Source organism: Ustilago hordei, assembly GCF_900519145.1.
Source record: "Ustilago hordei strain Uho2 genome assembly, contig: UHO2_contig_03, whole genome shotgun sequence".
Classification (NCBI taxonomy): domain Eukaryota; kingdom Fungi; phylum Basidiomycota; class Ustilaginomycetes; order Ustilaginales; family Ustilaginaceae; genus Ustilago; species Ustilago hordei.
The window spans coordinates 2230956-2258603 of NW_024545288.1; the positions used below are offsets into that span (position 1 = coordinate 2230956).

Sequence of the window (27648 nt, forward strand, 5' to 3'; positions counted from 1 at the left end):
TCACCGCTTTTCTTTGTAAGTTGAGCGCCTAATTTCGATGCCGTCGAGAAGAGCTGATGCCAGATGTCACCGATAGCCTCTGTCCGAGAAGTCGTTTTTTTGCGGTAGTTAACCAATGAAGAACTCGGAACAACAGACATTCGGCTATAGACTTGAGTCACGAGGCGAACAGACAACCTTCCGACGGACCGAGCTTATTTGTTTCCGACAGCTGTGACTCCTTCCACCACCGCCTTGAGCTCTTGGCCTACGGCCACGACCTTGGGACAATCAGACCCGCACAAGCAACTTGACAGATCCCCGAGACAGAACCCGACGCCAGATGTTATCAAACACTGCCTGATCTGGAAGGCAGACAATCCATTGCCAGTCATGCTAGCTGTGCCTACGCCCTCACCGACTAAGTTCTACCGATCTCTGTACGACGTGGACCGCACCAAGCCGTCACCCTTTGCATGGAAGCCCAGCGCCAAGCACCTTCGCCGCTATGAGCGGAGGATGGGATTGGTCGAATCCTTTTTCAATACCATGGCAACACTTCACGAGGGAAGGACCGATATTTTCTACCGCACCCCTCTCAGCTGCCCAGCACATGCTTATGGACAGCTTGTCCGACGTCTGCCACTGGTCTGGGCTCTGCTTTGCCGAAGACACCCCTTGCTTGGAGCTTACGTCGAGACTTTGACGCCCGATGGCAGTCTCCTCGATCCACAGGAAGCGGCGTCAAAACGACATGCAGGAGAAGCAGCAGAGGACGGCTCAAGCTCGTTCGAGCCTCATTTTCTGTTCGATCTGCCCGATTCTGCATCGGATCTGCTGGAGAATGCTTCAAGGCGCTTGATCTGGCTGTCTAACGAATGGGCTGAAGACGAAGAGCTCGTTACGAGTCACACTTCCACTTCTGCTGGTCCAACTCGCAGTGATGCAGTCGTTGCCTGGTTAGACCGCTACGTGTGGAACGGCGAACGACGCTTCCTTCGACAGGATAAGCCCTTCGGCCTAGCAAGATTGATCGTCGTCCCTCCTTCAGTCTCAAGTAGCTTGGACGACCGAGCCAGCTTGGATCTCATCTTGTGTACAGCCCATTGTATCTCCGATGGACTCAGCATCTCCAGTCTTGCCGGCGAGCTTCTACAGATCCTCACCTCTCCTCAGCTTCCTGTAGAGTTTCCAGCGCTCGCATTCGAGAATGACGCAGCGATAGTTGTACCAGGAGCGTCATGCGCACAGTACAAGACCGTCACACCAGCCTTGAAGCAGGCACTGCTCACTGGACTCTTCGACACTCAGCGACCGAGTGGGTCATTCGATGTGCAGAGCGAGAACGATGCGATGGACCACGCTCACTTCTTATCGCTCTTGCCAGCTTCGATAGAAGCTACATACCCCGAACTTCTCCCCTTAGCTTCTCAAGCAGCAAAAGCAGAGGACAGCCTGTCTCCATCTCGATTGGCAAAATTGCGGTGGTTCTGGACGATTCGCCGTGTCATTTGTCAGATTCGTGCGGCCAAAGCCGAGCAAGCAGTCCTGTCAGACTTCAAGGCGAATCGTGATGATAAGTCTGTGAAAGAACCTTGGTGGGGAGCGCAAACGAGGTGGTCAGTTGTACGCCTGTCGAAAGAAGAGACGTCAGCATTGACGCAGGTGGCTAAACGCAGAGGCGTGAGAGTCGGTTCGCTTCTTTACGCCGTTGCGGCTTGTGCCCTCAATACACTCGAAAACCAGTATGCTGCACCAGGCAGTCGCGATCCAGAACCGAACAGCACAATCATGGGCTTCCCCTTCTCGGTGCGTAGGTTTCTCGACGCTGTTGCGCCTGCCGACGTCTTGCAGCCAACAGGAGCGCAGGACCCGTTGATGCCGCCTTCGAGTCTTGGCGTCAGGTTGAGTTTCAACGGCGTTGGCCTTCCACCTGCGAAGCTCTTTTCGCTGGAACCAGAGCAAGCGAGCGGGGGCAAGGCTCTGACGGCTTTTCAAGTAGCACAGCTTTGGCAGACAGCAAGACAAGTACAAAGGCAGTTCGACAGCATCTTCGCTGAGCCACGCTTCATGCACGCTGATGGATTTCTCATGGGACTGGAGCGTGAGATGCGCTTCCGCAAGAACGGTGTCAAGGATGTCTTTCAAGTGTTTAAAAATGACGAGGAAGAGCAGAAAGAGCCAGAAGGCGTTGCAGGCGAAGACGAACGCAAACCAGGGTTGACCAAGAAGAACATGCAGGGTCCAGGCTCGTCTCTCAACTTCAGCATGGTCGGTCTTCTCGACCCTGTGCTTCCATCTGAACTCGATTTGCCCTTGGCAAGCGCACAAGGAAGTGAAGGAAAGCTGGAGGTGAAGGAGGACCTCTTGTTCGGCGTGCGTACACGAGCAGGCGAGGCCTTTGGCACTTCTTTCACTTTCCGCGGTCAGCTCAATCTCGAGCTTGGACACGATACTGTTGTTTGGGAAACAGACAAGGTGCTTCAGTATCTTGAGCTGATGAAACACATCGTCCAGGCCATCGTTGCTTTTGAGCAGCGTCGTTGACTCCGAATTTACCAACATTCTGTGAAAATACTATAGACGTAACAAATTTGAGAAAATCGTGGCTGATCGGTCTGTGCGGCTGCGCTTCACGTGACGAGTGGAAACGTGAGCATTTGAGCGTGCGGAGCTGACGACAACTCTCACCGCTCCGCCGCTTTGACCTTTTTGACTGACATCTGACGCGGCTTCGCAAGTGACACCTCCATCTCGACACTCTCTTCTTTCCTCAGCTACTCACCTTCGCAGCGACATCGCTTGTCTCTCTATTTTCAAGGCAGCTCCATTCGAGGCTCAAGCAACTACACTTCTCAGTTTACTTGTTTGGCTCCGCAAACTCGTCCACAGTTGGATATCCGCTCACAATGTCGCTCTTCGGCACCTTCCCAGGCTCCTCGCGCGGGCCAGCACACAACGCTGCCGCACCCAAAGACCACATGGTCGGTCACCAGTTCTCGCCGTACGACTCGAACGGAGGCAGTATCGCCGCTGTCTGTGGTACCGACTTCTGCGTCATTGCTTCCGACACCCGTCAAAGCACAGGCTACAACATTCAGACCCGCTACAAACCCAAAGTCTTCCGCCTCAACGATAAGGCCACCCTGGCCACCAATGGTTTCGCCGCTGATGCCGAGGCCCTCGTCTCTCGCGTTCGTCAACGACTCGAAATGTACCGACATGCACACGGCCGCTCCATGCCATTGCACTCGATCGCACGCATGATCTCCACCATCCTCTATGGCAAGCGATTCTTCCCTTACTATGTCTACAACATTCTTGGTGGTCTCGACGAAGAAGGCAAGGGCGCAGTCTACTCTTTCGACCCTGTTGGCAGTTACGAGCGAGAGTTCTGCAGAGCTGCCGGGGCGGCACAGTCTTTAATCCAGCCTTTCTTTGACAACCAGATCATGTTCAAGAACCAGACCTCGACACCAGAGCACAAGGTGCCGGAGCCTGGTCAGATGACATTGCCAGAGGTGCTTAAGATTGTTGTCGACTCGTTCACGTCTGCTACCGAACGTCATATCGAGGTTGGTGACGGGTTGGAAGTGTTTGTTGTGCGAACTCCCGCTGCTAAAGCCGCGGATGGCCCAGAGGCAAAGGCGGCTGGCGCTGCGGCGGTTGATCTGACGTCAATTCCTTCGGATGTGCCTTTCAGCGTTGCAGAGGCTGTCGGTGGTGAGGATGAGCAGCAGGAGGGTGCTGTTATGGTCATTCGAAGGGAGCTCAAGAAGGATTAGACACGCTTTCACGTCAAGGCCTTCACTTTCATCTGCACCAACAATACTTGTTCAACCCTTATAGTAATACCACCAACTTCCAGCTCAGATGTACCGTGATTGTGTGTGCTTCTCTCGGTCAGTCGCTTGAACAAGGTCCCACGCTTAAAAGGGGTAAAAGGCCGTTCTTGACGGCTGTGTGTTGCAACGCAGCCTGATAAGTGTGAAATGACGCATCAAAGTGACTCGCCATCATCACCTTCTCCCTCTTCATCCTGCTGCACGGCCATATGACGGTAAGCTGCTCTGCACCAAGAACGCATCTGCCAACCCAGCCACTGGTTTCAGCAAGCCGACCAGAACCCAGAATTCCAATGCATCCCTGCCATCTTTCTCCCTCTGCAAGTTGAATTCCTCCATGACATCTGTCAGCGTCACTACGTTTGCCCCCGTCGCTGAAGAAGGACCATTCGACCGACGTGAGATGACTTCTAGCGTCGATGCTTGAATGAGCGTGCACTCGAGCGAAAGGGACTCGCCAGAATCTAGCTCCACATCCAGCTCCACCGTACCGAGATGGTTGAGCCAGTGCAACTTGCGCATAGCTTTAGACTGTGAGAAAGTTTTGCCGTACTCCTCCTGTGCACGTCGAAACAGCGGCGGTAATGTGAACTCTCCGATACTTCCGTTTGCTCCGCCTGCAGATGCCGCACTCGCAACTACTCCATTTCCCGCAGCACCAGCAGGATTACTTCCAGGCTTAGTAGTGTGCTCTGGCCAAAACTGACGCGACACAATCAACGGATGAAGTCTCGATACCATTCCTTCCACTCCGGACGCCGGTATGGGCTTTGTTCTTCTCCGTTGATGGATTTCGCTATCGATTCGCCTGGACTCGGTGACGTCTCCAAGCATGACATCGCATTTGCCCATGTTCTTCTCGCCAAACCTCTTCTTGAGGATCATGTTGTTTCGATACTCTTTCATCGCCTTGTAGCCTTTCACTTGAACTAGCTGGTCTGCCATACTTTTCTCCAACGCTGCAATGAAGCCACTGCGGTCGTCAAAGATACTCGTGAGCATGGAGATGATGTCTTTGGACGTAGACATTCGGTACCCACTTCCCGCTTCGACCGGTTTGGGGACCCAGTTGGGATCGTCCCAGTCTTCTTCGGAGGATGCTCCGCTATCTGATCCATCCGCAGCAGACGCGCCGCGGCGGTTGTGAGGAACACGTCGCTTTGCGGCGCGCTTGCTGCTCTTGCCGCTGGAAGGAGCGGGGGTCGACGTTTGGAGGGAGCGACGAGGTCGACGTCTTCGCCTGTGGGTGTCCAGCTCTTCTTGCTCCTGCTCTTCTTGATCTGCTCGCTCGAGCTCGTCTTTGAGCAAGGTGAAATCAGGGTCATCCCCGAGCATTGATGCTACAATGACTAGCACAGTATCTTTTCTCCCACGCAAGTATTTTCGCAGCGGAGAGACAACACGCGAGAGCACCACACCGGTCGGATCCATCTCGCGCAAAGCCCGGACAAGATGGACATACATCTGAATGATGTCACGCGTATGCGCACCAGGATGCAATAAGCGCATCTGCAATGAGCTCGACAGCGTCTTTGCGACATTCAACCTCTGATCCGCTGTTTGCAGACTGAGTCGGAGGTCATCAAGCGCGGCAGAAGAGTCAGGATACATCGCCACAAGGTCGAAGAGCTGATTTGCTCGGGTCAGACAGAGTGCTTTATCTAGCTCGTAGTCGAAGCGATGTTGCCAGCTAAACGCTTCTCCTGCGGAGTCGTCCTCTTCCATTGCGCCTGCGGTGCTCTTCGAGTCTTGCTGCAAACACAAATCGCGGATGGCTGCAAAGCGTGGCTTCACCTCATCATCTAGCCACTGCTGAAGCACTGGGCGAGCAGCAGATTCGAGCGGTAGCACATTGTCTTGCGGTCGCAGCTCGACAGCACCCACTACAGCTCGAACCTTGCGCGAGATCTCTGCATGCATAACTCGGGTGAGCAGCGTCAATGCAGGTCCTGCTAGACCAGCTAGATTGAGGTGGGCGACAAACGATGCACGAAGGTCGTTGCCGGTGTCTTCTACAACGAGCTGCTCGAGGTGCTGTCTGAGAGATTCAGCTGCCCTACTATCAAAGTACAAGCGCAGCCTCGTCCGTAGCGTTTGCAGGAGGTCGTCTCGTTCTTTGTTCAAACCCTGGAAGATCGAGTTGGTCATGTAGGGAGAGAGCCAGGCCTGAAACCAGGTCGCAATGTTGGGAAGACTTGAAATGAGATCTCCGTGCAAGCGCGATGCTCTGAGCTCCACAGCTACAATGTCGAAGTTCTGGATGCATCGGTCGGTGTAGTGATTGGAAAGGGTCAAGAGAATGGGGCTGGGTCCAGAGAGGTCTTGCTTCGAGCTAGATGAGACTGAGGCATTGCCGCCGAGCAGGGTCTGAAGGGCTTCGTGAGCGCTCGCGTCTAGAAGGCAGTATCCTGATGCTGCATCGTAGAAGCGACACGTTGCGGGCTTAGAGGGTTCCAAGAATTGCGTGAGGGTGGTGTAGGCATCTACTGAAGGCAGCTGTGAAGCTGAGGTTCCCCGAGTAGACGGGTGATCAGATCCTGACGCTAAGCTCTGCAGAGCCTGGCGCCAGGCCTGCACCAAGGACATGATGCTCGTGCTGGCCAGTGGCTCTCTACTGTGAAGGGTGACGTATGGTGGACAGAAGCCAAGGAGAGGGGGGGAAGTGTGTGTCAAGTGTTGCTTTCGAGAGCAACACATTCAGAAACCGTCGCGCGTGGAGGTGCGTGAGATCGGGCCCGATCGAAAAATCTTCGGAAGCTGGAAACTGCCAACTTGCTCCACAAAAGGCTTCTTCAAATCGACTTGACACCACCATACTCTCCCCATCAGAAGCGCTCAGGTATCTGCAAAGATGGTAAGTGAAACACAGTATGCGTGTCGAAACTTAGTTGAGCAACTTCTGACTGCTCTTCTCTGACCTCTGCAGTCACGAGTGGAGCTCCTCAATGCGGGAGGCTTCCGTGTCGACGGACGCAAGCAGTTCGAGCTTCGTTCCATCGCCATACAACTCGGCGGCTCACCAGACACCTCGGCCGATGGCTCGGCACAAATCACACAAGGTCTCACCACCGTATCAGCTACCGTTTTTGGCCCTCGTGAAGCGCGCACTGGTGCAAACATGATCCACGACCGAGCCTCAGTCAATGTGGAAGTCTGTCTCGCACCCTGGGGATCTACGGAACGACGACGTCGCAACCGCGGAGACCGTCGTCTACTCGAGTTTGCATCTTCGATTAAATCCACATTCGAGCCTGTCATCCACACACATCTATACCCGAGATCACAGATTGATATCTTCGTCCAAGTGCATCAGCAAGATGGCGGTGTCTTGCCGGCAGCAATCAACGCTGCAACACTAGCGCTACTAGATGCAGGGATAGCTATGCAGGACTTTGTCGCTTCAGTATCGTGCGGTATTCATTCGACTTCGGCGATGTTGGATCTGTCAAATGCAGAAGAGATGGACTTGCCGCATGTGACAGTTGCAGTGTTGCCAAGGACGAAGCAGGTGACGTTGGCAAGTCTGGAGACAAGATTGCATGTAGAGAGATTTGAACAGATCTTTACATTGGCGATTGAAGCTGCAGCGGTGTTGCACAACGAGATGGAGCTGGCGGTGAGGGATAGAACAAAGACATTGGTGCAGGCGATGACAGGGAAGACGTTCGATTCAGGGACAGTGCTGGACGATGATGCGCACAGTCAGACAGGGGATGATATGTGGCTCATGTGATCACAGTCCTTACGACTTTCACTACGCCCCTTTCAACGTCCTTGAATAGCAACGCACTACCATGATGGGGCCATCGACCCCAGATGTACATTGTTCCATCACCCGTTTTCGACCCTACATTGTAATTGTACCTTCCAATACAGCAAACCAGACCTCTGCTTGTTTCACGCCTCGTCTCTGGTTCATTTCAGTGTGTCCGCGACGGTAATCAGGATTTTCACGCCAATCCGCACCTCACGCTTACAAGGCCTACCAGTGAGACAATGTGCAAGAGTCTGAACGATAAGCTACATGTAAAAGAGTGCATTCCAAGAGCAATGGTTCCGAGTGATGCGATTCCAATGAACAATTCCTATGCTGGGTGAAAAGAGTAGTGTGGAACGGGCCTGAGGTTGGTAGATGCGAAACCATCACAGCTTGCCCTTCGTGTTAGCCAACTTGAGTTCAGCATGTTTCTTCCTAGCAGCTTCCTTGACGATCGCCTTGTCCACTTTTCCGTTCGCGTTCCTCTCCAATGGTTCATCCCTGATCCAAACAAAGTCTGGTACCTCGTGCTTTGGCAACAGCTTCCTCGCCACTGCCAATACATCCTCCACTGTTGGTCTGTTCTCCTTCTGGTACTCTGCGCGGGGGACGCAAACCACACCCACCGTCTCGCCGAACCTGTCATCCGGGATCGGCACGGCAGCACAATCGATGATCCTCCTCTCCGAGTAGATGGCGGTTTCGACTTCAGTACCGCTAATGTTCTCACCACCACGAATGATGATGTGTTTGGAACGATCCATGACGTAAATGAATCCGTCGTCTTCTTTTCGCCCAAGGTCACCGGTGCGGAAGTAGCCGTCCCTGGTAAAGGCTTCGTCGGTGGCTTTCTTCTTTCCCCAGTATCCGAGGGCTACATTGGGACCACGGATCCAGATCTCACCGGATTGGCCGTTGGACACTTCGAGCAAAGTGTCAGGGTCAATAATGCGGATATCGTTAGTGGGAGGTGCTTTACCTGCTGAGGTGGGTCGGAGTCGGTAGTCGTCACTAGCAAGACCGGCTGCAGCGCCATTCACCTCGGTCGAACCGTAACCTTGACCGACGAGCATAGAAGGTATCTTTGCACGCGATTCTTCTGGCAACTCTTTCGCGCTGGAAGATCCTCCATGCGAAACACCCTGTAGCGAAGGCAAGTGATGTTTGCTGAGCATAAGTTCTCGAATCATGAATCCGATTCCCAGTGCCACTTGAATCTTGTGTTCTTGGATGAGCGCTGCTGCTTTGTCAAGGTCGTATTTGGGCATGAGGCAGATCTTGGTTCCTCTGCCCATGCTGGGTACAAGACCGGATTGAATGCCGGTAGAGTGGAAGAGAGGGATCATGAAAATGGTTGAGGATTGTTCGTCGTCGGGTCCCGGAGTAGGCGGAGCCATACCTCTGCGAACGTAAGCTCGAGCGAGGCTGTAACCGGAATTGGGACCTGCAGACAAGAACTGCCTCTGAGTAGCAGCGACGCCTTTTGGCTTGCCTGTAGTTCCCGAAGTGTACAGCACCGAAGCCAAATCCTCTGGTTCAATGTCGATCTTTGGGATCGCACCTGCTCCCTGAGCAACAGATTGGTACTTGCGATCCAGCTCGTGAGAGTCAAACACTTTTTTTCCTCCCCTTCCACCAGCCCACTCTCTCTCCTTCTCGGGCAGGATACCGGCGAAAGCACGAGGGAAGACAGCAACGCCGCTCAAACCGGCATGTGCACCAGGCACACAATCAAAATCATCCACGCAGTCTGGACCAGCAGGCCCAAACAGCTTCTCGATAAAGTTCGTCTCTGCATCCCTCAGTCGTCTGAATCGCTCGACGTCGAACAGGGCAGCTTTGCATCCGACATCGCGAATGCAGTCATAGATGGCTTGACCGGGTAGGAAGGCATTTGCGAGTGCAGGGACCGCTCCGAGAAGGTGTACGGCGAGGAAGGAGATGACGAATTCGACGTGGTTGCGTCCAACAATGGCTACTCGATCTCCTTTCTGGATGTTGAAGTGGCGAGAAAGCCATGTGGCGGTGAGATGGGCACGCTTGGCAACATCACCGTAGGTATGAGTCTCGCCTTCGGCTACGATGAAAGGTTTTGATGCGTTTGTCTACCAGGTCGCAGAATGGGAGGAGGTCGATGTCAGTTAAGGATGGCCGACGATACTATGGATGAGCCGAGATAGGACTGAACTTACTGTGGAGGACAAGAGCCAAAGATCACGAACGGATTTGGGAAGTTGCTTCCAAACAGTGGTGAGTCTACCGTGGATGAATCGCACTTCGGTCTCGAGCAAGCTTCCCTTGGCGGTGAGAAGCTGGTCTACTTTCTCAAAAGGGATTAGCGTATCTTTATCGCCCTTGAAGTCTTCGGTCATGGATCGCTTGGCAGCCGGACTTGGAGGCGCGGCGGGAGAAGACGTGTTCGGCGAGCTCATCTTGTCCAAACCAATCTTCGATGGGACGGGGTTTGGAGGTAGGAAAAGGAAGGTTAAGCTTTGCGAACTCCGGCTGTTCCTATCCTATAACAAGGAGTTGAGGCGACGTCGAATGAGATGGTCTACGGTCAGGCAAATAGGATGTGGGTGAGGTGAGAAGGGGAGAACATTATAACGGGCGTCTCAATCGTTTGTCAGGAGGGATTAGCATAGAGCACACGCAAGCAAATCTGGACGGGCAGACTCCTCGGTCGAGCGGTGCTTGGAACACAGGAAAGGGTCGTCGGGAACACGGACAGCGGTTCATCCGGCCGTTGAGCAGATGGTCCAAGACACAGCCAGGAGCAGTCATTATTGTCGTACAAAGAACGAGAGGGTCAGGAGAGCGGAGGAAGCATTACCGGTTGACCGGTCGACTGCAGAAGCGGTGGAGGTGAGGCAGTCGAAGGGGGGGGGGGGGTTGGCTTGCCGCGCAAACAAGACCAAGACCAAACCACGGGCTCAGTGCTTGCAACGCAAGCCGGGGATCTGTTCCTCGTTCTCTTTGCTCGGCAGAACCACTTTTCCAATGGAAGCCTTGCCTCGTGATAAGATGAAGGCGGAGCCTGCAGTGTTGTGTGCTGTGTTGAAAATGCGGCGGAATTTGTGGGGGAAAATCGGCAGAATTGCAGAGGCCGTGGAATTCACAATTGCGGGGGAGAAAAGGAAGCGCGGAAGAAGCGAGCAGCAAAGCAACGGTCTCTCTATTCACCGGCATTCGGCTTTCGACCGGCCGAACAAGCTGACCGGCACGTACGACATTGGACGCTACGTCACGACCAGGAGAGCGTTCAAGCTGGCACACATTACCCGCAGCATCATTCTTAGTGTTAAGGCGAGCTAGTCGCCAGCACCGATCGAGCAAACCACATCATTTCTGCTCTTCGGCTTGCCCTGCAGCACAGCGAGCAAGTGCTGGACACGCTAACATCTTCGGAACGAACTAAGCGCTTCGCCTATCGAGCTAGCGGAACAGCAAGTAGCGCCCCGATGCTGCTTTTCTGAAGCGGTGTCACTTTAGAAGAGGTCCCCCCGTTCGACCAGCTTTGTGTCAAGCAGATCTCGTGAGCACCGTTGTGTCCGTGGCAGAGACGTATCGACTTCAGGATCGATGTGACACCACCAACTACACTCGTCACCTCTTGCAGCACGCCCGTTGGGTTGGGCAGTGCGCTCATCAAGATCGAGAGTGCTTTGATGACACCATCAGTTGGCAAGAAGGGTGTGGCCGGTGTGGAAGTCTTTGTGCACTCTTTGCCATCCTCGGTGGTGATGTATACGACCGGTGTAGGGATAGCAGTGGCAGCAGCAGCGATGGCTGACGAGTAAATGCTATGGATACCTTGAAGGTTGTGCATAAGAATTGAGGGGAAGGCATTCAATGCGCTTTCGGCGAGTTTGGCCAAAATGTCGACCTCGGGAGGTGGAATGGGAACAGAGACCAAAACTGCCATAGTGACGTCTGGGATCAAGTCGCCGACGTTGGCAGGGACGGTGGGAGAAGGAATCATGGTCGCGATGACTTGGGTCACGCCATCGACGACTTAAGTGACCATGCATTGGATTTCGCCCATGACCGCTGGAATGTTTGAGGTGGGGACGAGCCGGTCGAGATCGAGCTGAGGGATGGTGGGCGAAGCATCCATCGACAAGGCCAGGGCAGCGTTCCCTCGTATGCATAGTAAGAAGGATGAGAGGTGAGTAACCACTATGAGAGGGATCTTGTTGTCGTTCGTGCTGCCAGCTGATGGTGTCGGGTGCTTACAGTCGTTTGTTGAGTGGCACAGCTGATGTACTCGAGATGGCCAGGACGGCCACCATGGCTGTCGCCGAGCTTGCAAGGATGGTGCTCTTCATGTCTCGCGATTGTTTTCTTAATTGAAGCTGTGACGAGGAAAGAGGAAGCACGGTGGCTCGTGTGGTGTGTCGGCAGCTGATGTTGAAGACGTAGCGAGATGGCGGAAAAGATGGAGGTAGGGAGCATGACGGGAAGATGGGAAGGGGGAAAGGGGAGGGGGAGGTAATAGGGCTGCATTGTTGACATCTCCTGGATAGTCCGCCTCTTTTATTGAACGGCATTGGTGTCTCCTTACCCTCTGCTCCTGGTATGCTTCTGTGTTGGGAAAGCGGGCGGTCAATGCAACATCTTGGACGGGATGTTTGGTCTTCGACACGACTGGTGGAGTCCAAAGCCGCCGGGGCTTGTTCCCGTGTCGACGTTAAGTGAATCAGTGCGACGGCGACGGATGTGGCTTGTTTGCTCGAGCGCGACTTATGCGAGCCTTTCTCCTCCGCCTTAGAGCACCGTATACAGCTTGAGTGTCTTCAGCAGCTGTCTCTGTATCGGAACGAAGGCAGCGAAAGGTCTATTTCGCAAGATGCGAGACTCACTCTTGACTTGAAACGCCGTAGATTGGCGGAGGATAGTTGCTCTCTTTAGACCCCCGCAAGCAACTTGCAGTGCATTGGTATGAGATCGCGATCTTCGAGCTCAGCCTAGAAGAGAATGTTAGAAGGACTCGCTCGCAGTTATTGTCCTTCCTGTGTGGTTGGCCACAGCATTGTTCGTCTCGCTTGTAAGGAAGAACATGAGGATGCCCGCGATGGCCATCCAAATTAGACAGATGCAGCCATTTCACACTGCAAGCAGAGAAAGAGAGCGGAAGATTAGAAGCATATTGTCAATCAAACGGACATACGAGGAGAGTATGGAGCACAAAGGTCGACACATGTCACAAATATAGCTGAGAGAGTGATACAATAACAGGCAGGTAGCAAAGAAGGCAAAGAACGGGTTTTGGCGCAGTTTGACATTCCTCGAATGTTCGCGTTCTGCACGCGTTTGACAGCCACAACGAGGAAGCCGATTTCATTCTCTCATCGGGTTCTCGTCTCGACATCTCGCTGGTAGGAGGTTAGAACGTCTGTTGAGAGCACGTATCTACTCATCTGACACAGATTGATATCTCAGTGCGTATCGCATTTGTCCGTAGACATCGAACGACGGAGAAGCAGCGTTAACACGAGTGAGGAGCCAAAGAGATAAGCATGTTATCAATCACAAATGTTCTTAATCTCGTACCCAAACGAAAAGAAAAAAGGGTGTAGCAAAAAGCAGAGGAAGAGGATGAAGAAATTGAAAAAAGGGGGGCCAACCCGGAATCGAACCGGGGACCTCTGTCAACTTAGAATGGAGGGAGTAGAAACACAACACAGGATCCCTACTAGACATCCCTATACCCTAAGACAGCATAATAAGCCACTATACGATTGGCCCTTTAACTGGGCGGCTAAATTCACATTGCATATATATATATATAGTCTATCACCAGATTCGTAAAGCTCCAACACAATACGAAAGAATAAAGAAAAGAAAAAAGCAAAAAATTTGAAGAAAAAAAAAGACCTCGATCTAAGACAGAGGATAAGTTTAGGAACATGCGGAGGTTTGGACACCTGCACTCTACTGCACTGCTGTTCCGACAGGTGGCATGAACAACCCGAGGTCTTGCTCGCAGTGATCCGGCATCGTTGGCATCGTTGTGCATGTGCTACGACGGATACTAGGGCTATGCAAAGTCAGGAAAGATTTTCAATCACTTGCACAGTCTGAGAAGACAACACTACTGTATGGCCACAGAGAAGGGGCTAAGGTAAAGAAGCGATGCGCTGCACAACGATGACTGAGACTGAGATAGTGAGTCGAGCGATAAAAGAAGGCATGGGTACCACAAGAGCCTGCATCAGGAGCGTTGACTGCTCGCCAGCAATAATCGCTGTCGCCGTCGGATTACTGTTAGAGACGGCTATCAGAGACATGCTCCGGTACAGTTCTGTTCAGTAGACGAGGCCACTACATACAAACAAGGTGAAGCTGCATATCCGACCGACCAATCGTCTTGATGCTGCTTCGACTCGGCTGGAGAAGAGTGTGTGGCGGAGACACTGACTGTTGAGTTTTGGGCGAGGCGCGCGAGACTGAAACATCTGATACCGATTGCACTTCACAGCGAGATTGACAAAGCGAGACTGAAGCTGCTGGTGGACGGCAGAAAGCATCGTTGGATGTCAAGAAGTGGTCTCACGATGACAAGATTCATTGGCGACACGCTAAGGCGACCGTCATACAGGAGCACGACACAGCACTGCGCTCGTCCGGAGCAAGCAATGAGCATCAAAAGACCCGGGGCTAGGCATGAGAGAAAAAAAGGGGATGATCTGCGTTCATGCTTTCATGGCCTAGCGATCTCTGCTGTTTGCGCGAGAAGGACATTGGCTGACGAATGTGACAGGGCCTTGGTGGCTGTCTCCTGTCGACGTGCGAATCGAGAGCTGCTTGTTTGCCATGCCATGTCATGCCACGCTGTAGCTGCTGATGTTGCCGCGGCCTCTGCTGCCGCCACTGCTCTTGCTGCTTCAATTCTGCTGTCAGTAGTCTGTCAAGCTCTTGCCTGACAGTAATCTGAGACAAAAAAAGTACCGCGTGGATGGCAAGGAGAAAGAGGGGAGAGATGGAGAAGTGGAACCCAAAATTGGGGTGGTGGCTGAGCACCAAAATATTTTCGGGTTCATAAGGGTTTCGAGATCATTGGGTTAATGGTCTCGCTTCAGCGCTAGTCCGCATGCTACTGTGCCTTCATCTTTTGGCGCTCACATATGAGCGATAACGGGATGAGGAGACTAGCGGCTTTTCTTCATTTTAGGCTGCTTCTTGCAGCCACACAAAGAAGGGAGCGGCTGCGCTTCCGACGATGGACCGAGATGTGCTCCCACGACCCTCATCACGTCGATGCGGACCGGGACACTGTGGGAAGTAGCGACGAAGACTGTGAGGGAAAGAAAGATCTCCGAGATGGCTCCAATGGTGTCTCGCTTAGCGTCGAATTTATCTATCATTCCAGTTTGTCTATCTTTCTCCCACCTCTTACTCCCACTCCATAGTCTTCCCACGTCGGTCCGATTTTTGCTTTGCTAGGTGACTCTGCTATTGTGCTATATTGTGGAGCAGGATGTCTCGCCCGACCGGCGACATCTCAACAAGTGACACGGATTGAGATGTTGGCGCTACCAAATGGATGTGTCTTGGCTTGGAAAGATGTTTCGTTGGCTTTCGCAGCGGTCGTCACAGTGACACGCGCTCCGATGCATTCGCCACTTGGCCTGTCTTGTACGCACAGACTGCAATATATCGAGTGCATCATGCACTTTGCGGCCTGTGGTGTGGAGAGCATCCGAAGATGCGGATACTGTGCTGTGCAGTACGCGGGATCTCGAAAGGCTGATCGAATTGACATCGAGGGGAATGAACGGCGCCGAAGCCGAGCGAGCTTTGGTGTCACCGCTGCGTTGGCGTCTGCCACATCTCGCAGTAGGGGTCCATGCCGTTGGTTGGCAGTGATAAGTTGATCCGTCACGCACGACCGGCCGGCCGGTCCGGTCATGCTCCTCTCTCGCGGATCCCGAAGCAAGCCGGCATTAGTGTGTGTCGTCAAGGAAGCTAGCAAATATTTCCGCCTTGACATGGCACCGAGACGCCTCCGAACAAGTAAGAGTGGTAGATTTACTTTTGGCGAAGCTTGATGGGCCGATCCTCGCTGGATAGTAGGTAGACAGGCAAGGGGACTTGGCCGAATGGGAACTCAGTGACACTGTCTTTGGCGCTTTCACACTGCAGACTCTTGAATTGGACTAAATCTAGTTGAGAGTTGTCAGTGCGACTGTAGCAGCAGACAAGGACAGGCCGAGTCTCCAATCGCCTCGTCGCGGGTCCGAAGAAGAGGTAAGCATGCTAATTGGATGGTTGGTTGACGACAACGCAACACAAACTTCATTGCAACCCATCTAGGCTGCCTGAGAGCGACAACCAACGCGGTCCAGAACTTTGAGACAATGACAAGAGTTGTGCGAAATCGGAAGAGCAGTGTCCGCTTGTGCTTTTTTCTCACGACGACGACGTGGTCGACAGGGATACCGACAGGCCGCGCCAACGTCGATGCTTATCTGACCGAATCTTTGCGACCGACTCTCAGCTGTAAAGACTGATGATGGACTAACCCTTCGACGTTCGAATCGTGGAAGAAGGGGCTCTCTCGTTACTGATTCGGACCTCGTCTAATCGCAAGCGAGCTGCAACTGCAACTTGCTGCAGTTCAAGAAGCAGCAGCTGGGCTCGATTCAAACGCTCCAGCAAATGCTCCACCAAGCGATTCAAAAAATAATAATTAATAAATAAAAAGAAAAAAGAAAAAAGAAAAAAGAAAAAAGAAAAAAGAAAAAAGAAAAAAGAAAAAAGAAAAAAGAAAAAAGAAAAAAGAAAAAAGAAAAAAGAAAAAAAAAATGGATGAGATGGAAGACAAGCGAAGGACAAGAAGACTTCAGCTCGATGAGATTTGGCAGAACAATCTTTTCGCCTATGTACTGTATTACGATGCTTTGTTTCTAAGCTCGCTTTGGGCTGCCTGAGCAATATCTTGCTAACCGTCCCTCTGTTCGAAGTTGTGCTGCACCTCCCTTAATCGGTGGGAATAAAGTTGCCTTCTTCACTTCCAGTTGTATCGGTATCACATGAGCCAAAGGAAGAGCAGCAAGATTTCAGTTGCCATGCTACACAGGGGGAACGGGTATGCTTTATCGCACCTCCTTCCTCCGTCAACGGTGGGCATACAGTTGCCTGTAACGCAAAAGGAGTACCAGGCAACAAAACACTACTCAGAGAGCGACAGCGACACTGCTCGACGTTGTTCGTCATCGACGTTGTCCGAGTCTAAAAGAGAGCTGCAGCCATCGAAGAGGTGGTTCCGAGATTGCGTCTGAAGGAGGAAGGTGAGAGAGTTAAAAAAAAATAAAAAAAATAAAATTCTTCGTAAAAATACATAATAAATAAATAAAAAAGCTTCCGTGTCAGTGTGTGTCAGTTGTTCCTTGTTGGCCTATGAACAGAAGAAGACGACCCTTCTTTTTCCTGATCTTCCTCTCTTGGCTCTGCACTTTCGCGTGACACGGACGCTGTGTGTGTGGGCAACTCTGCTTCCTGCACTCTGCAACTGCGCACAGAATACAACGCACCTACACACGCACACACGTCTATAGCGACACGCCCTCTCTGCGTTTCTCTTCAAAAGAAGATAACAATTAATATACGGCGTTATCGGGGTCACGATCAGACTCCCTTTACCACAGCCGTATGTTCTATGTAATGCTTAGTTTTCATGATGTGAGACTGAATGACAAACACATATATATACTCCATTCACTGCTCTGGTCCTATTCGAGGCAGGATGTGTCTCTTCATTTGTACTCCTGTGTTGCTATGATACCGGGTGCCACTGTGCTGTCACCATGACAACAATTACGTACCTCATTGTACTTCTCGCTTACATGAGCCTCCCGTGTCTCAATGTCTCGGCCGTAACATGTGCATCTTACTTGAGATGCCGACGCATCTTCAACTCCCCCCTTCGGCAGGATCTCCAGTCCTATCATCCTAGCCAATCGTGAGGTGTTAAGACCCTGTAAGGGTTTTGTCAAGACATCTGCAACGTTGTTTGCCGTTCCGACATATTTGATTTCCACATCGCCCTCTTGTACGTGATCGCGAATGAAATGATACCGTGTGTCGATGTGCTTTAACTTCCAATGTTTGGCTGGATCTTTACTCACCTGTATGCACCCCTGGCTATCTGTGTATAGTACGGGCCGAACGTCCGTGGTCTCCAAATCCCGGAGCAAATATGAGAAGAATAAGGTTTCTCGTACCGCTTCGGAAGCGGCGACAAACTCTGCTTCGACTGCCGACAATGCCACACACTTCTGAACGGGTGATTTCCAACTCACTGGACACCCATATACATATGTTATCGACCCCGAGGTGCTTCTTCGTCCATTTGTGGGGTCGGATGCCCAGTTTGCGTCGGTATACGTCGTTACCGGTGTATCCGAGTGCTCGTTTGTCTCCCCTCCTAGGTGCAACTGATATTTGTTCGTTTGGTTCAGGTACTTTACCACGTGGATGGCTGCCTTCCATGCACTGTCGATCGGGATCGACATATATCGCGCCAATACGCCGACGGCAAAGGCAATATCTGGTCGGGCTGTGTTGGAGACCCATAATAGTTGGCCGACCAATTCTTGATACTTCTTTGCTCGCTGAGGTTCACATCGCTCGCCTCCGGCGGTGTTCGCTACACTCAGCATGGGTACCCAAGATTTCTCGTTTGCTCCTCCTAACCATTTGTTCACCATTTCCTTGATGTATGCCGTTAGACCCAGAGATATCCTCCTCCGTCTTCTATCACGTGTGATCTTGATACCCAGAAATTCTTTGACCCTTCCATTGTCTTGCGTCTCCCATTTGTCCATGATCTCTCGCTTTGCGCGATCTACTTCATCACGACTGGGTGATGTTATTAGCATGTCGTCCACGTATGCTGTGATGATCGTGATCTTGTCGCCTGTCCCTCTTGAGTATAGGCATGGTGCGCTCGGCATGCAATGGAATCCGATCGTCCGGAGATGTGAGTCTAACTCAATGTTCCATTCTTGGCCCGATTGTTTCAGACCGTACAGTCCTTTCACTACCTTCAACACTTTTCCGGGTGGCATTTCGATTCCTACTGGGGGCTTGAGGTATACATCATGGTGTATAGTGGAGTTCAGGTACGCTTGCTTTACGTCGATAGAATCCATTTCCCAATCTCGTACTGCTGCGACAGCGATCACCCCTCGAATGGATTGGATGGGTGCTACTGGTGCGAAGACCTCTGTATAGTCGATGCCCTCGCGTTGAGTGAAACCTCGTGCCACGAGCCGGGCTTTGAACTTTGTCGGCACGAGGTTTGCATCGGTTTTGATCTTGAGTACCCAACGTGTGTCGACAGTATTTGCACCCTTTGGGAGGTCGACTATCTCCCATGTGCCCATCGCCTCCAATCCATCCAGCTCCTTTCGCATGGCCTCCTCCCAGTGTTTTCTGTCCTTTCCACTCATTGCTTCATGTATGGTTGGGTCCAGGTTCTTTCTCCATTCCGGTCGCGTCGCTACGAGTCCATAGAATTCGCTGTCAATTTGAGTTTCGGCGATTGGTCCTTGTTCCATCACCTCCGCTGTTCCTTCGCTTAATCTTTCTTCCGAATCTGTCTCCATATCCATGTATTCTCGTAGTGGCTCTTCATCTGTTTCGTCGAATATATTTTCCTTATTGTATCCTAGATCTTCGAAATTTTCCTCTGTCATCATCATTGGGGGTGCCTTTGTGTCAACCGGTCGCCACTCTGTTCTGTCTGACCAGCACTTTGATTCCATGAATTTTGCTGAGTTGCTCCAGAAGATGTTCGGATTGTAGTCCGGGCTGTAGAAGAGCCAGCCCTTCCTTTCTAGACTGTACCCTAAGAAAATGGATGCGACGGCTCGCTGGTCCAGTTTCTTGTTGTCCCGTTTAACTTTGGGTACGTTTACCCATGCCAGACAACCAAACACTCGTAGGAGCTTTAAAGCTCGTTCCGGCGACTTGCCAAACATCGCTTGATAAGGGAATTCATTATCAACGCTCGGAGTGAGGTTTATTTTGAACGCCGCAGCTCTGATCGCGTATGGCCAGAACTTCTTCGGTAGTCTCCTCTGCATTAGCAACGTTCTCATCTTCTCTCCAAGGGTCCTGTTCATTCTTTCTACCCGTCCATTTTGTTTGCTGTTGTACCCTACGGTGGTTTGCCACTCTATGCCCTTTTCTAACGACCATTCTAATGCATCATTGCTTTTCCATTCCGTTCCTTGATCGGATCGGATCGCTTTTAGCTTCCGATCCGTCTGTGTCTCCAGGAACGAAACAATCCTTTTGAGTTGCATAAAGGCATGACTCTTTCGTGTCAATGGCTGTGCATACACATACTTGCTATGATCGTCAACCAGCACCAACGTGCATGTGTACTCCGTCACGTGGGACGAGTCTATTATTAGATCGACGTGGATAAGATCCAGGGGCCCTACGGCTCTTTCGCCGCTACCTTTCCCCATCCGAGCGCTTGTGCTCTTGGATCGTACGCACTGCTCACACGTCAGAGCGGTGTTTGGATCCAATTTCATGGTATGCTTATCCTTTAACTTGGTTGTGATCGCCTTAGCTTTATCTCTTCCTGGGTGCCCGAGACGCTCATGCCATAGTTGTTGTTTTGAAACTTTCGGCTCATTCTCAATATGCTCGAACTCCTCATCAACACCTTCAAACAATGGTGCTGATGTGGCCATCGCGCTTTCTTGCCATGTGTCGCCTCGGAACTCCAGAAGTCCTCGCTCGCGATTCTTTGCAATCTTAAGTGTCATGCCGTTTGTTAGAAAAATTTGGCCGCCGGTTGTGTCCAATATCACTCGTGCTCCTTCATCCATTAATGAATTTGTTGACAGAAGGTTAACATTAAGGTGCTTTACATACAATACATTTTGCAGAGAGATTTCCCCGTAATCTGTTGATATGCTTGCATCTCCTATAGCTGCCGCTTCCAAGACCTCGCTTCCGGCGGTAATTATCCGCTTTCGGCAAGTTCTCGGGTGGATGAGCATGCTGTAGTCGTTCACCATATGGTAACTCGCCCCCGAGTCCAAGATCCAATGAGCTGTTTCTTTTGTGTTCGAGGGGTCCTGCCATTTCATTGGGAGGGTGAGGGAGCACCACGCTTCCTATTTAGGTTCAGCGAGGGGGGAGTCCTTGGGAATGGTAACCAAGGCGTCGCATTGACTGATACCATGTCCCGGTCGCTTGCAGACCCAGCATCGGATTCGGCGTGACTTGCTTGCGTTCCTCGAGCTCGCGTGGCTGTTGTCGGCTTCGGCTTCGGTCTCTCCGGCCCGTTCGTTTTGATCGTCGTTGCCGGCGGTTCTAGCACTGGCTTGTCGAGGGTCGATCCTTTGTGCGGGGACGCTCTCGACAGCGGTCTGCCGGATGCTTAGTGCGGTGGCAAGGGCGTTGAAATCGATTTGATGGACAGTGGCAACCGTCTCCTTGTACACCGGATGCCGGATCGTGCATTTCTGCAGAGCCGAGAACAATGTATCATCGGCGAATGGTTTGCCGAGGAGGCTGCTTTCGGTTTGTATGGACCGGATCTCTTGAATTAGCTTTCTGGCGTCCGAGTTAAACATCTTTGTATCGTTGAGTTGCGAGATAAGCGCAAGTCTGTGAGACGTCTTGGTGGCTTCATTCGTGAGACCGTTTTCGATCTTTCTCCACACTTGGTTGAAAGTAAGGTACTCCTTGATTACATCTAGAACGAGGTAATTTACATTGTGTTCTCCGGTAGTGTCGATTGTTCCACGCAGGGCGTTGATTAAAGCATCGTCGAGGGAGCGGCTCCATTTCGGGTGTTTCTTGTCGTACGTTCCCTCGAGATGTTTCATCGCATGAGGCACGGATCGGAGGAAAGATTTCACGTGGGCGCTCCAGCTATGATAGTTTCGTGACGTGAGCTTTGGCACGGGTTCGAGGAGCTTTGCTAGGGTGCGAAAGTTATATCGCTTGTCACCATCATCAAAGTCGGAGTCGGAATCGGTGTCTTCGTCGGCTTCATCATTGATGGCCTCCGGCTCGTTCTCGCTCGTGGCATTATTATCGACCCGAACCTGGGTGTTCTTGCCTTTTCTGCCTCCTTTGGTCCTCGTTTCGGTGTCTTCTACCATGGTTGTCGGCAAGTTTCGGTTAGCTCGGTGATAGCTTCTTCAGACTCTTAATCAAAAGAAGATAACAATTAATATACGGCGTTATCGGGGTCACGATCAGACTCCCTTTACCACAGCCGTATGTTCTATGTAATGCTTAGTTTTCATGATGTGAGACTGAATGACAAACACATATATATACTCCATTCACTGCTCTGGTCCTATTCGAGGCAGGATGTGTCTCTTCATTTGTACTCCTGTGTTGCTATGATACCGGGTGCCACTGTGCTGTCACCATGACAACAATTACGTACCTCATTGTACTTCTCGCTTACGTGAGCCTCCCGTGTCTCAATGTCTCGGCCGTAACATGTGCATCTTACTTGAGATGCCGACGCATCTTCAACTTCTTCCGAAGGGCTCCCTTTCTCTTCACCTGCTGTGACTCTCATCAGTCGGATTGCTTCCGCATGGTCCCTTGACAGGTTCGCATTTTTATTTTTATTTTCCTTTTCCTTTTCTTTTTCTTTTTTCTTCTCTTTCTTTTCCTGTTCGGGCCTTCCGACGAAAAGCGGTTATTGCTTGTCTTGTTGCTTTCAGTTGAAGATGCGTCGGCATCTCAAGCAAGGTGCACGTGTTACGGCCGAGACATCGAGATACGGGAGGCTCACATAAGCGAGGAGCACAATGAGGTACGCAATTGTTGTCATGGTGACAGCACAGTGGCACCCGGTATCATAGCAACACAGGGGTACAAATGAAGGAACACACCCTGCCTCGGATGGGATCAGAGCAGTGAATGGAGTATATATATGTGTTTGTCATTTAGTCTCACACTAAGAAAACCAAGCATTACATAGAACATACGGCTGTGGCAAAGGGAGTCTGATCGTGACCCCGATGACGCCGTATATTAATTGTTATCTTCAATTGATTAAGAGTCTGAAGAAGCTATCACCGAGCTAACCGAAAACTCGCCGACAACCATGGTAGAAGACACCGAAACGAGGACTAAAGGAAGCAGAAAAGGCAAGAACACCCAGGTTCGGGTCGACAATAATGCCACGAGCGAGAACGAGCCGGAGGCCATCAACGATGAAGCCGACGGAGACACCGATTCCGACTCCGACTTTGATGATGGCGACAAGCGATATAACTTTCGCACCCTAGCAAAGCTCCTTGAACCTGTGCCAAAGCTCACGTCACGAAACTACCATAGCTGGAGCGCTCACGTGAAATCTTTCCTCCGATCCGTGCCTCATGCGATGAAACATCTCGAGGGAACGTACGACAAGAAACACCCGAAATGGAGCCGCTCCCTTGACGATGCTTTAATTAACGCCCTGCGTGGAACAATCGATACTACCGGAGAACACAATGTAAACTACCTCGTTCTAGATGTAATCAAGGAGTACCTTACTTTCAACCAAGTATGGAGAAAGATCGAAAACGGTCTCACGAATGAAGCCACCAAGACGTCCCACAGACTTGCGCTTATCTCGCAACTCAACGATACAAAGATGTTTAACTCGGACGCCAGAAAGCTAATTCAAGAGATCCGGTCCATACAAACCGAAAGCAGCCTCCTCGGCAAACCATTCGCCGATGATACATTGTTCTCGGCTCTGCAGAAATGCACGATCCGGCATCCGGTGTACAAGGAGACGGTTGCCACTGTCCATCAAATCGATTTCAACGCCCTTGCCACCGCACTAAGCATCCGGCAGACTGCTGTCGAGAGCGTCCCCGCACAAAGGATCGACCCTCGACAAGCCAGTGCTAGAACCGCCGGCAACGACGATCAAAACGAACGGGCCGGAGAGACCGAAGCCGAAGCCGACAACAGCCACGCGAGCTCGAGGAACGCAAGCAAGTCACGCCGAATCCGATGCTGGGTCTGCAAGCGACCGGGACATGGTATCAGTCAATGCGACGCCTTGGTTACCATTCCCAAGGACTCCCCCCTCGCTGAACCTAAATAGGAAGCGTGGTGCTCCCTCACCCTCCCAATGAAATGGCAGGACCCCTCGAACACAAAAGAAACAGCTCATTGGATCTTGGACTCGGGGGCGAGTTACCATATGGTGAACGACTACAGCATGCTCATCCACCCGAGAACTTGCCGAAAGCGGATAATTACCGCCGGAAGCGAGGTCTTGGAAGCGGCAGCTATAGGAGATGCAAGCATATCAACAGATTACGGGGAAATCTCTCTGCAAAATGTATTGTATGTAAAGCACCTTAATGTTAACCTTCTGTCAACAAATTCATTAATGGATGAAGGAGCACGAGTGATATTGGACACAACCGGCGGCCAAATTTTTCTAACAAACGGCATGACACTTAAGATTGCAAAGAATCGCGAGCGAGGACTTCTGGAGTTCCGAGGCGACACATGGCAAGAAAGCGCGATGGCCACATCAGCACCATTGTTTGAAGGTGTTGATGAGGAGTTCGAGCATATTGAGAATGAGCCGAAAGTTTCAAAACAACAACTATGGCATGAGCGTCTCGGGCACCCAGGAAGAGATAAAGCTAAGGCGATCACAACCAAGTTAAAGGATAAGCATACCATGAAATTGGATCCAAACACCGCTCTGACGTGTGAGCAGTGCGTACGATCCAAGAGCACAAGCGCTCGGATGGGGAAAGGTAGCGGCGAAAGAGCCGTAGGGCCCCTGGATCTTATCCACGTCGATCTAATAATAGACTCGTCCCACGTGACGGAGTACACATGCACGTTGGTGCTGGTTGACGATCATAGCAAGTATGTGTATGCACAGCCATTGACACGAAAGAGTCATGCCTTTATGCAACTCAAAAGGATTGTTTCGTTCCTGGAGACACAGACGGATCGGAAGCTAAAAGCGATCCGATCCGATCAAGGAACGGAATGGAAAAGCAATGATGCATTAGAATGGTCGTTAGAAAAGGGCATAGAGTGGCAAACCACCGTAGGGTACAACAGCAAACAAAATGGACGGGTAGAAAGAATGAACAGGACCCTTGGAGAGAAGATGAGAACGTTGCTAATGCAGAGGAGACTACCGAAGAAGTTCTGGCCATACGCGATCAGAGCTGCGGCGTTCAAAATAAACCTCACTCCGAGCGTTGATAATGAATTCCCTTATCAAGCGATGTTTGGCAAGTCGCCGGAACGAGCTTTAAAGCTCCTACGAGTGTTTGGTTGTCTGGCATGGGTAAACATACCCAAAGTTAAACGGGACAACAAGAAACTGGACCAGCGAGCCGTCGCATCCATTTTCTTAGGGTACAGTCTAGAAAGGAAGGGCTGGCTTTTCTACAGCCCGGACTACAATCCGAACATCTTCTGGAGCAATTCAGCAAAATTCATGGAATCAAAGTGCTGGTCAGACAGAACAGAGTGGCGACCGGTTGATACAAAGGCACCCCCAATGACGATGACAGAAGAAAATCTCGAAGATCTAGGATATAACAAAGAAAATATATTCGACGAAACAGATGAAGAGCCGCTACGAGAATACATGGATATGGAGTCAGACTCGGAAGAAAGATCACGCGAAGGAATAGCAGAGGTGATGGAACAAGGACCAATCGCCGAAACTCAAATTGACAGCGAATTCTATGGACTCGTAGCGACGCGACCGGAACGGAGAAAGAACCTGGACCCAACCATACATGAAGCAATGAATGGAGAGGACAGAAAGCACTGGGAGGAGGCCATGCGAAAGGAGCTGGATGGATTAGAGGCGATGGGCACATGGGAGATAGTCGACCTTCCAAAGGGTGCAAACACCGTCGACACACGTTGGGTACTCAAGATCAAAACCGATGCAAACCTCGTGCCAACAAAGTTCAAAGCCCGGCTCGTGGCACGAGGTTTCACTCAACGCGAGGGCATCGACTATACAGAGGTCTTCGCACCAGTAGCACCTATCCAATCCATTCGAGGGGTGATCGCGGTCGCAGCAGTACGAGATTGGGAAATGGATTCTATTGACGTAAAGCAAGCGTACCTGAACTCCACTATACACCATGATGTATACCTCAAGCCCCCAGTAGGAATCGAAATACCACCCGGAAAAGTGTTGAAGGTAGTGAAAGGACTGTACGGTTTGAAACAGTCGGGCCGAGAATGGAACATTGAGTTAGACTCACACCTCCGGACGATCGGATTTCATTGCATGCAGAGCGCTCCATGCCTATACTCAAGAGGGACAGGCGACAAGATCACGATCATCACAGCATACGTGGACGACATGCTGATAACATCACCCAGTCGTGAGGAAGTAGACCGCGCAAAGCGGGAGATCATGGACAAATGGGAGACGCAAAACAATGGAAGGATCAAAGAATTTCTGGGTATCAAGATTATACGTGATAGAAGACGGAGGAGGATATCCCTGAGTCTAACGGCATACATCAAGGAAATGGTGAACAAATGGTTAGGAGGAGCAAACGAGAAATCCTGGATACCCATGCTGAGTGTAGCGAACACCGCCGGAGGCGAGCGATGTGAACCTAAGCGAGCAAAGAGGTATCAAGAATTGGTCGGCCAACTATTATGGGTCTCCAACACAGCCCGACCAGATATTGCCTTTGCCGTCGGCGTATTGGCGCGATATATGTCGATCCCGATCGACAGTGCATGGAAGGCAGCTGTCCACGTGGTAAAGTACCTGAACCAAACGAACGAATATCAGTTGCACCTAGGAGGAGAGACAAACGAGCACTCGGATACGCCGGTAACGACGTATACCGACGCAAACTGGGCATCCGACCCCACAAATGGACGAAGAAGTACCTCGGGGTCGATAACATATGTGTATGGATGTCCGGTGAGTTGGAAATCACACGTTCAGAAGTGTGTGGCACTGTCGGCAGTCGAAGCAGAGTTTGTCGCCGCTTCCGAAGCGGTACGAGAAACCTTATTCTTCTCATATTTGCTCCGGGATTTGGAGGCCACGGGCGTTCGGCCCGTACTATACACAGACAGCCAGGGGTGCATACAGGTGAGTAAAGACCCAGCCAAACATTGGAAGTTAAAGCACATCGACACACGGTATCATTTCGTACGCGATCACGTACAAGAGGGCGATGTGGAGATCAAATATGTCGGAACGGCAAACAACGTTGCAGATGTCTTGACAAAACCCTTACAGGGTCTTAACACCTCACGATTGGCTAGGATGATAGGACTGGAGATCCCGCCGAAGGGGGGAGTTGAAGATGCGTCGGCATCTCAAGCAAGGTGCACGTGTTACGGCCGAGACATCGAGATACGGGAGGCTCACATAAGCGAGGAGCACAATGAGGTACGCAATTGTTGTCATGGTGACAGCACAGTGGCACCCGGTATCATAGCAACACAGGGGTACAAATGAAGGAACACACCCTGCCTCGGATGGGATCAGAGCAGTGAATGGAGTATATATATGTGTTTGTCATTTAGTCTCACACCAAGAAAACTAAGCATTACATAGAACATACGGCTGTGGCAAAGGGAGTCTGATTGTGACCCCGATAACGCCGTATATTAATTGTTATCTTCAATTCTTTCATAGGCCCATTCATTCGCTGCGTGCCAACCATCATCATCATCCCCACACTTGACCCACACTTGCTTCCTTATCGACGTCGTGGCTTGGCTGTCAATCACCTCATCATTCTCCTCGCGTTCTCACGCCCACCCCTTTACGCTATTTCGATAACACAGTCGATAAAGCCGCATCTTCGGATCTGCCGCCTTTCATTCCGAGGATATATTCAGGGTGCAAAGCACGCTATCCACCATTTGATCCTCTCATTTCGCTCAATGTACTGCACTCGACTACTTTATCCGGCACAGTTCATCAAAGTCACACGCCACCTCAAGCTGTTTCGTCGAATTGCAATGCGCCTCTGAAACAGCTCGAATCACAGCAATCACATCAATCACATCAATCACATCAATCACATCAATCACATC

The 27648-nt window shown here is 51.3% G+C and overlaps 8 protein-coding genes and 1 non-coding gene across 9 annotated transcripts; 4 read left to right on the forward strand and 5 right to left on the reverse strand.

The window, feature by feature from the left end:
* Nucleotides 1-372: 372 nt before the first annotated feature.
* On the forward strand, nt 373-2526 carry UHO2_02255 (uncharacterized protein; the record flags this gene model as incomplete). Its single annotated transcript, XM_041559692.1, has 1 exon — nt 373-2526. The coding sequence occupies one exon, from the start codon at nt 373-375 to the stop codon at nt 2524-2526; it is 2154 nt and encodes a 717-aa protein (XP_041415626.1).
* Nucleotides 2527-2888: 362 nt separating this feature from the next.
* UHO2_02256 (putative PRE7 - 20S proteasome subunit(beta6)) lies at nt 2889-3764 on the forward strand (the record flags this gene model as incomplete). Its single annotated transcript, XM_041559693.1, has 1 exon — nt 2889-3764. One exon carries the CDS (start codon nt 2889-2891, stop codon nt 3762-3764), a length of 876 nt encoding a protein of 291 aa, XP_041415627.1.
* A 249-nt stretch (nt 3765-4013) lies between these two features.
* UHO2_02257 (uncharacterized protein) lies at nt 4014-6410 on the reverse strand (the record flags this gene model as incomplete). The annotated part of the gene is made up of 1 exon (XM_041559694.1): nt 4014-6410. One exon carries the CDS (start codon nt 6408-6410, stop codon nt 4014-4016), a length of 2397 nt encoding a protein of 798 aa, XP_041415628.1.
* A 265-nt stretch (nt 6411-6675) lies between these two features.
* On the forward strand, nt 6676-7557 carry UHO2_02258 (putative exosome complex exonuclease rrp41; the record flags this gene model as incomplete). Its single annotated transcript, XM_041559695.1, has 2 exons — nt 6676-6678; nt 6751-7557. The coding sequence occupies 2 exons, from the start codon at nt 6676-6678 to the stop codon at nt 7555-7557; spliced, it is 810 nt and encodes a 269-aa protein (XP_041415629.1).
* A 410-nt stretch (nt 7558-7967) lies between these two features.
* On the reverse strand, nt 7968-10013 carry UHO2_02259 (uncharacterized protein; the record flags this gene model as incomplete). Its single annotated transcript, XM_041559696.1, has 2 exons — nt 7968-9686; nt 9774-10013. 2 exons carry the CDS (start codon nt 10011-10013, stop codon nt 7968-7970), a joined length of 1959 nt encoding a protein of 652 aa, XP_041415630.1.
* Nucleotides 10014-11008: 995 nt separating this feature from the next.
* Nucleotides 11009-11563, reverse strand: UHO2_02260 (uncharacterized protein; the record flags this gene model as incomplete). Its single annotated transcript, XM_041559697.1, has 1 exon — nt 11009-11563. One exon carries the CDS (start codon nt 11561-11563, stop codon nt 11009-11011), a length of 555 nt encoding a protein of 184 aa, XP_041415631.1.
* A 1636-nt stretch (nt 11564-13199) lies between these two features.
* Nucleotides 13200-13329, reverse strand: tRNA-Pseudo(AGG). Its single transcript has one exon. It is a non-coding gene (tRNA).
* A 4010-nt stretch (nt 13330-17339) lies between these two features.
* Nucleotides 17340-20696, reverse strand: UHO2_02261 (uncharacterized protein; the record flags this gene model as incomplete). Its single annotated transcript, XM_041559698.1, has 1 exon — nt 17340-20696. One exon carries the CDS (start codon nt 20694-20696, stop codon nt 17340-17342), a length of 3357 nt encoding a protein of 1118 aa, XP_041415632.1.
* Nucleotides 20697-23971: 3275 nt separating this feature from the next.
* Nucleotides 23972-27064, forward strand: UHO2_02262 (uncharacterized protein; the record flags this gene model as incomplete). Its single annotated transcript, XM_041559699.1, has 1 exon — nt 23972-27064. The coding sequence occupies one exon, from the start codon at nt 23972-23974 to the stop codon at nt 27062-27064; it is 3093 nt and encodes a 1030-aa protein (XP_041415633.1).
* Nucleotides 27065-27648: the final 584 nt, after the last annotated feature.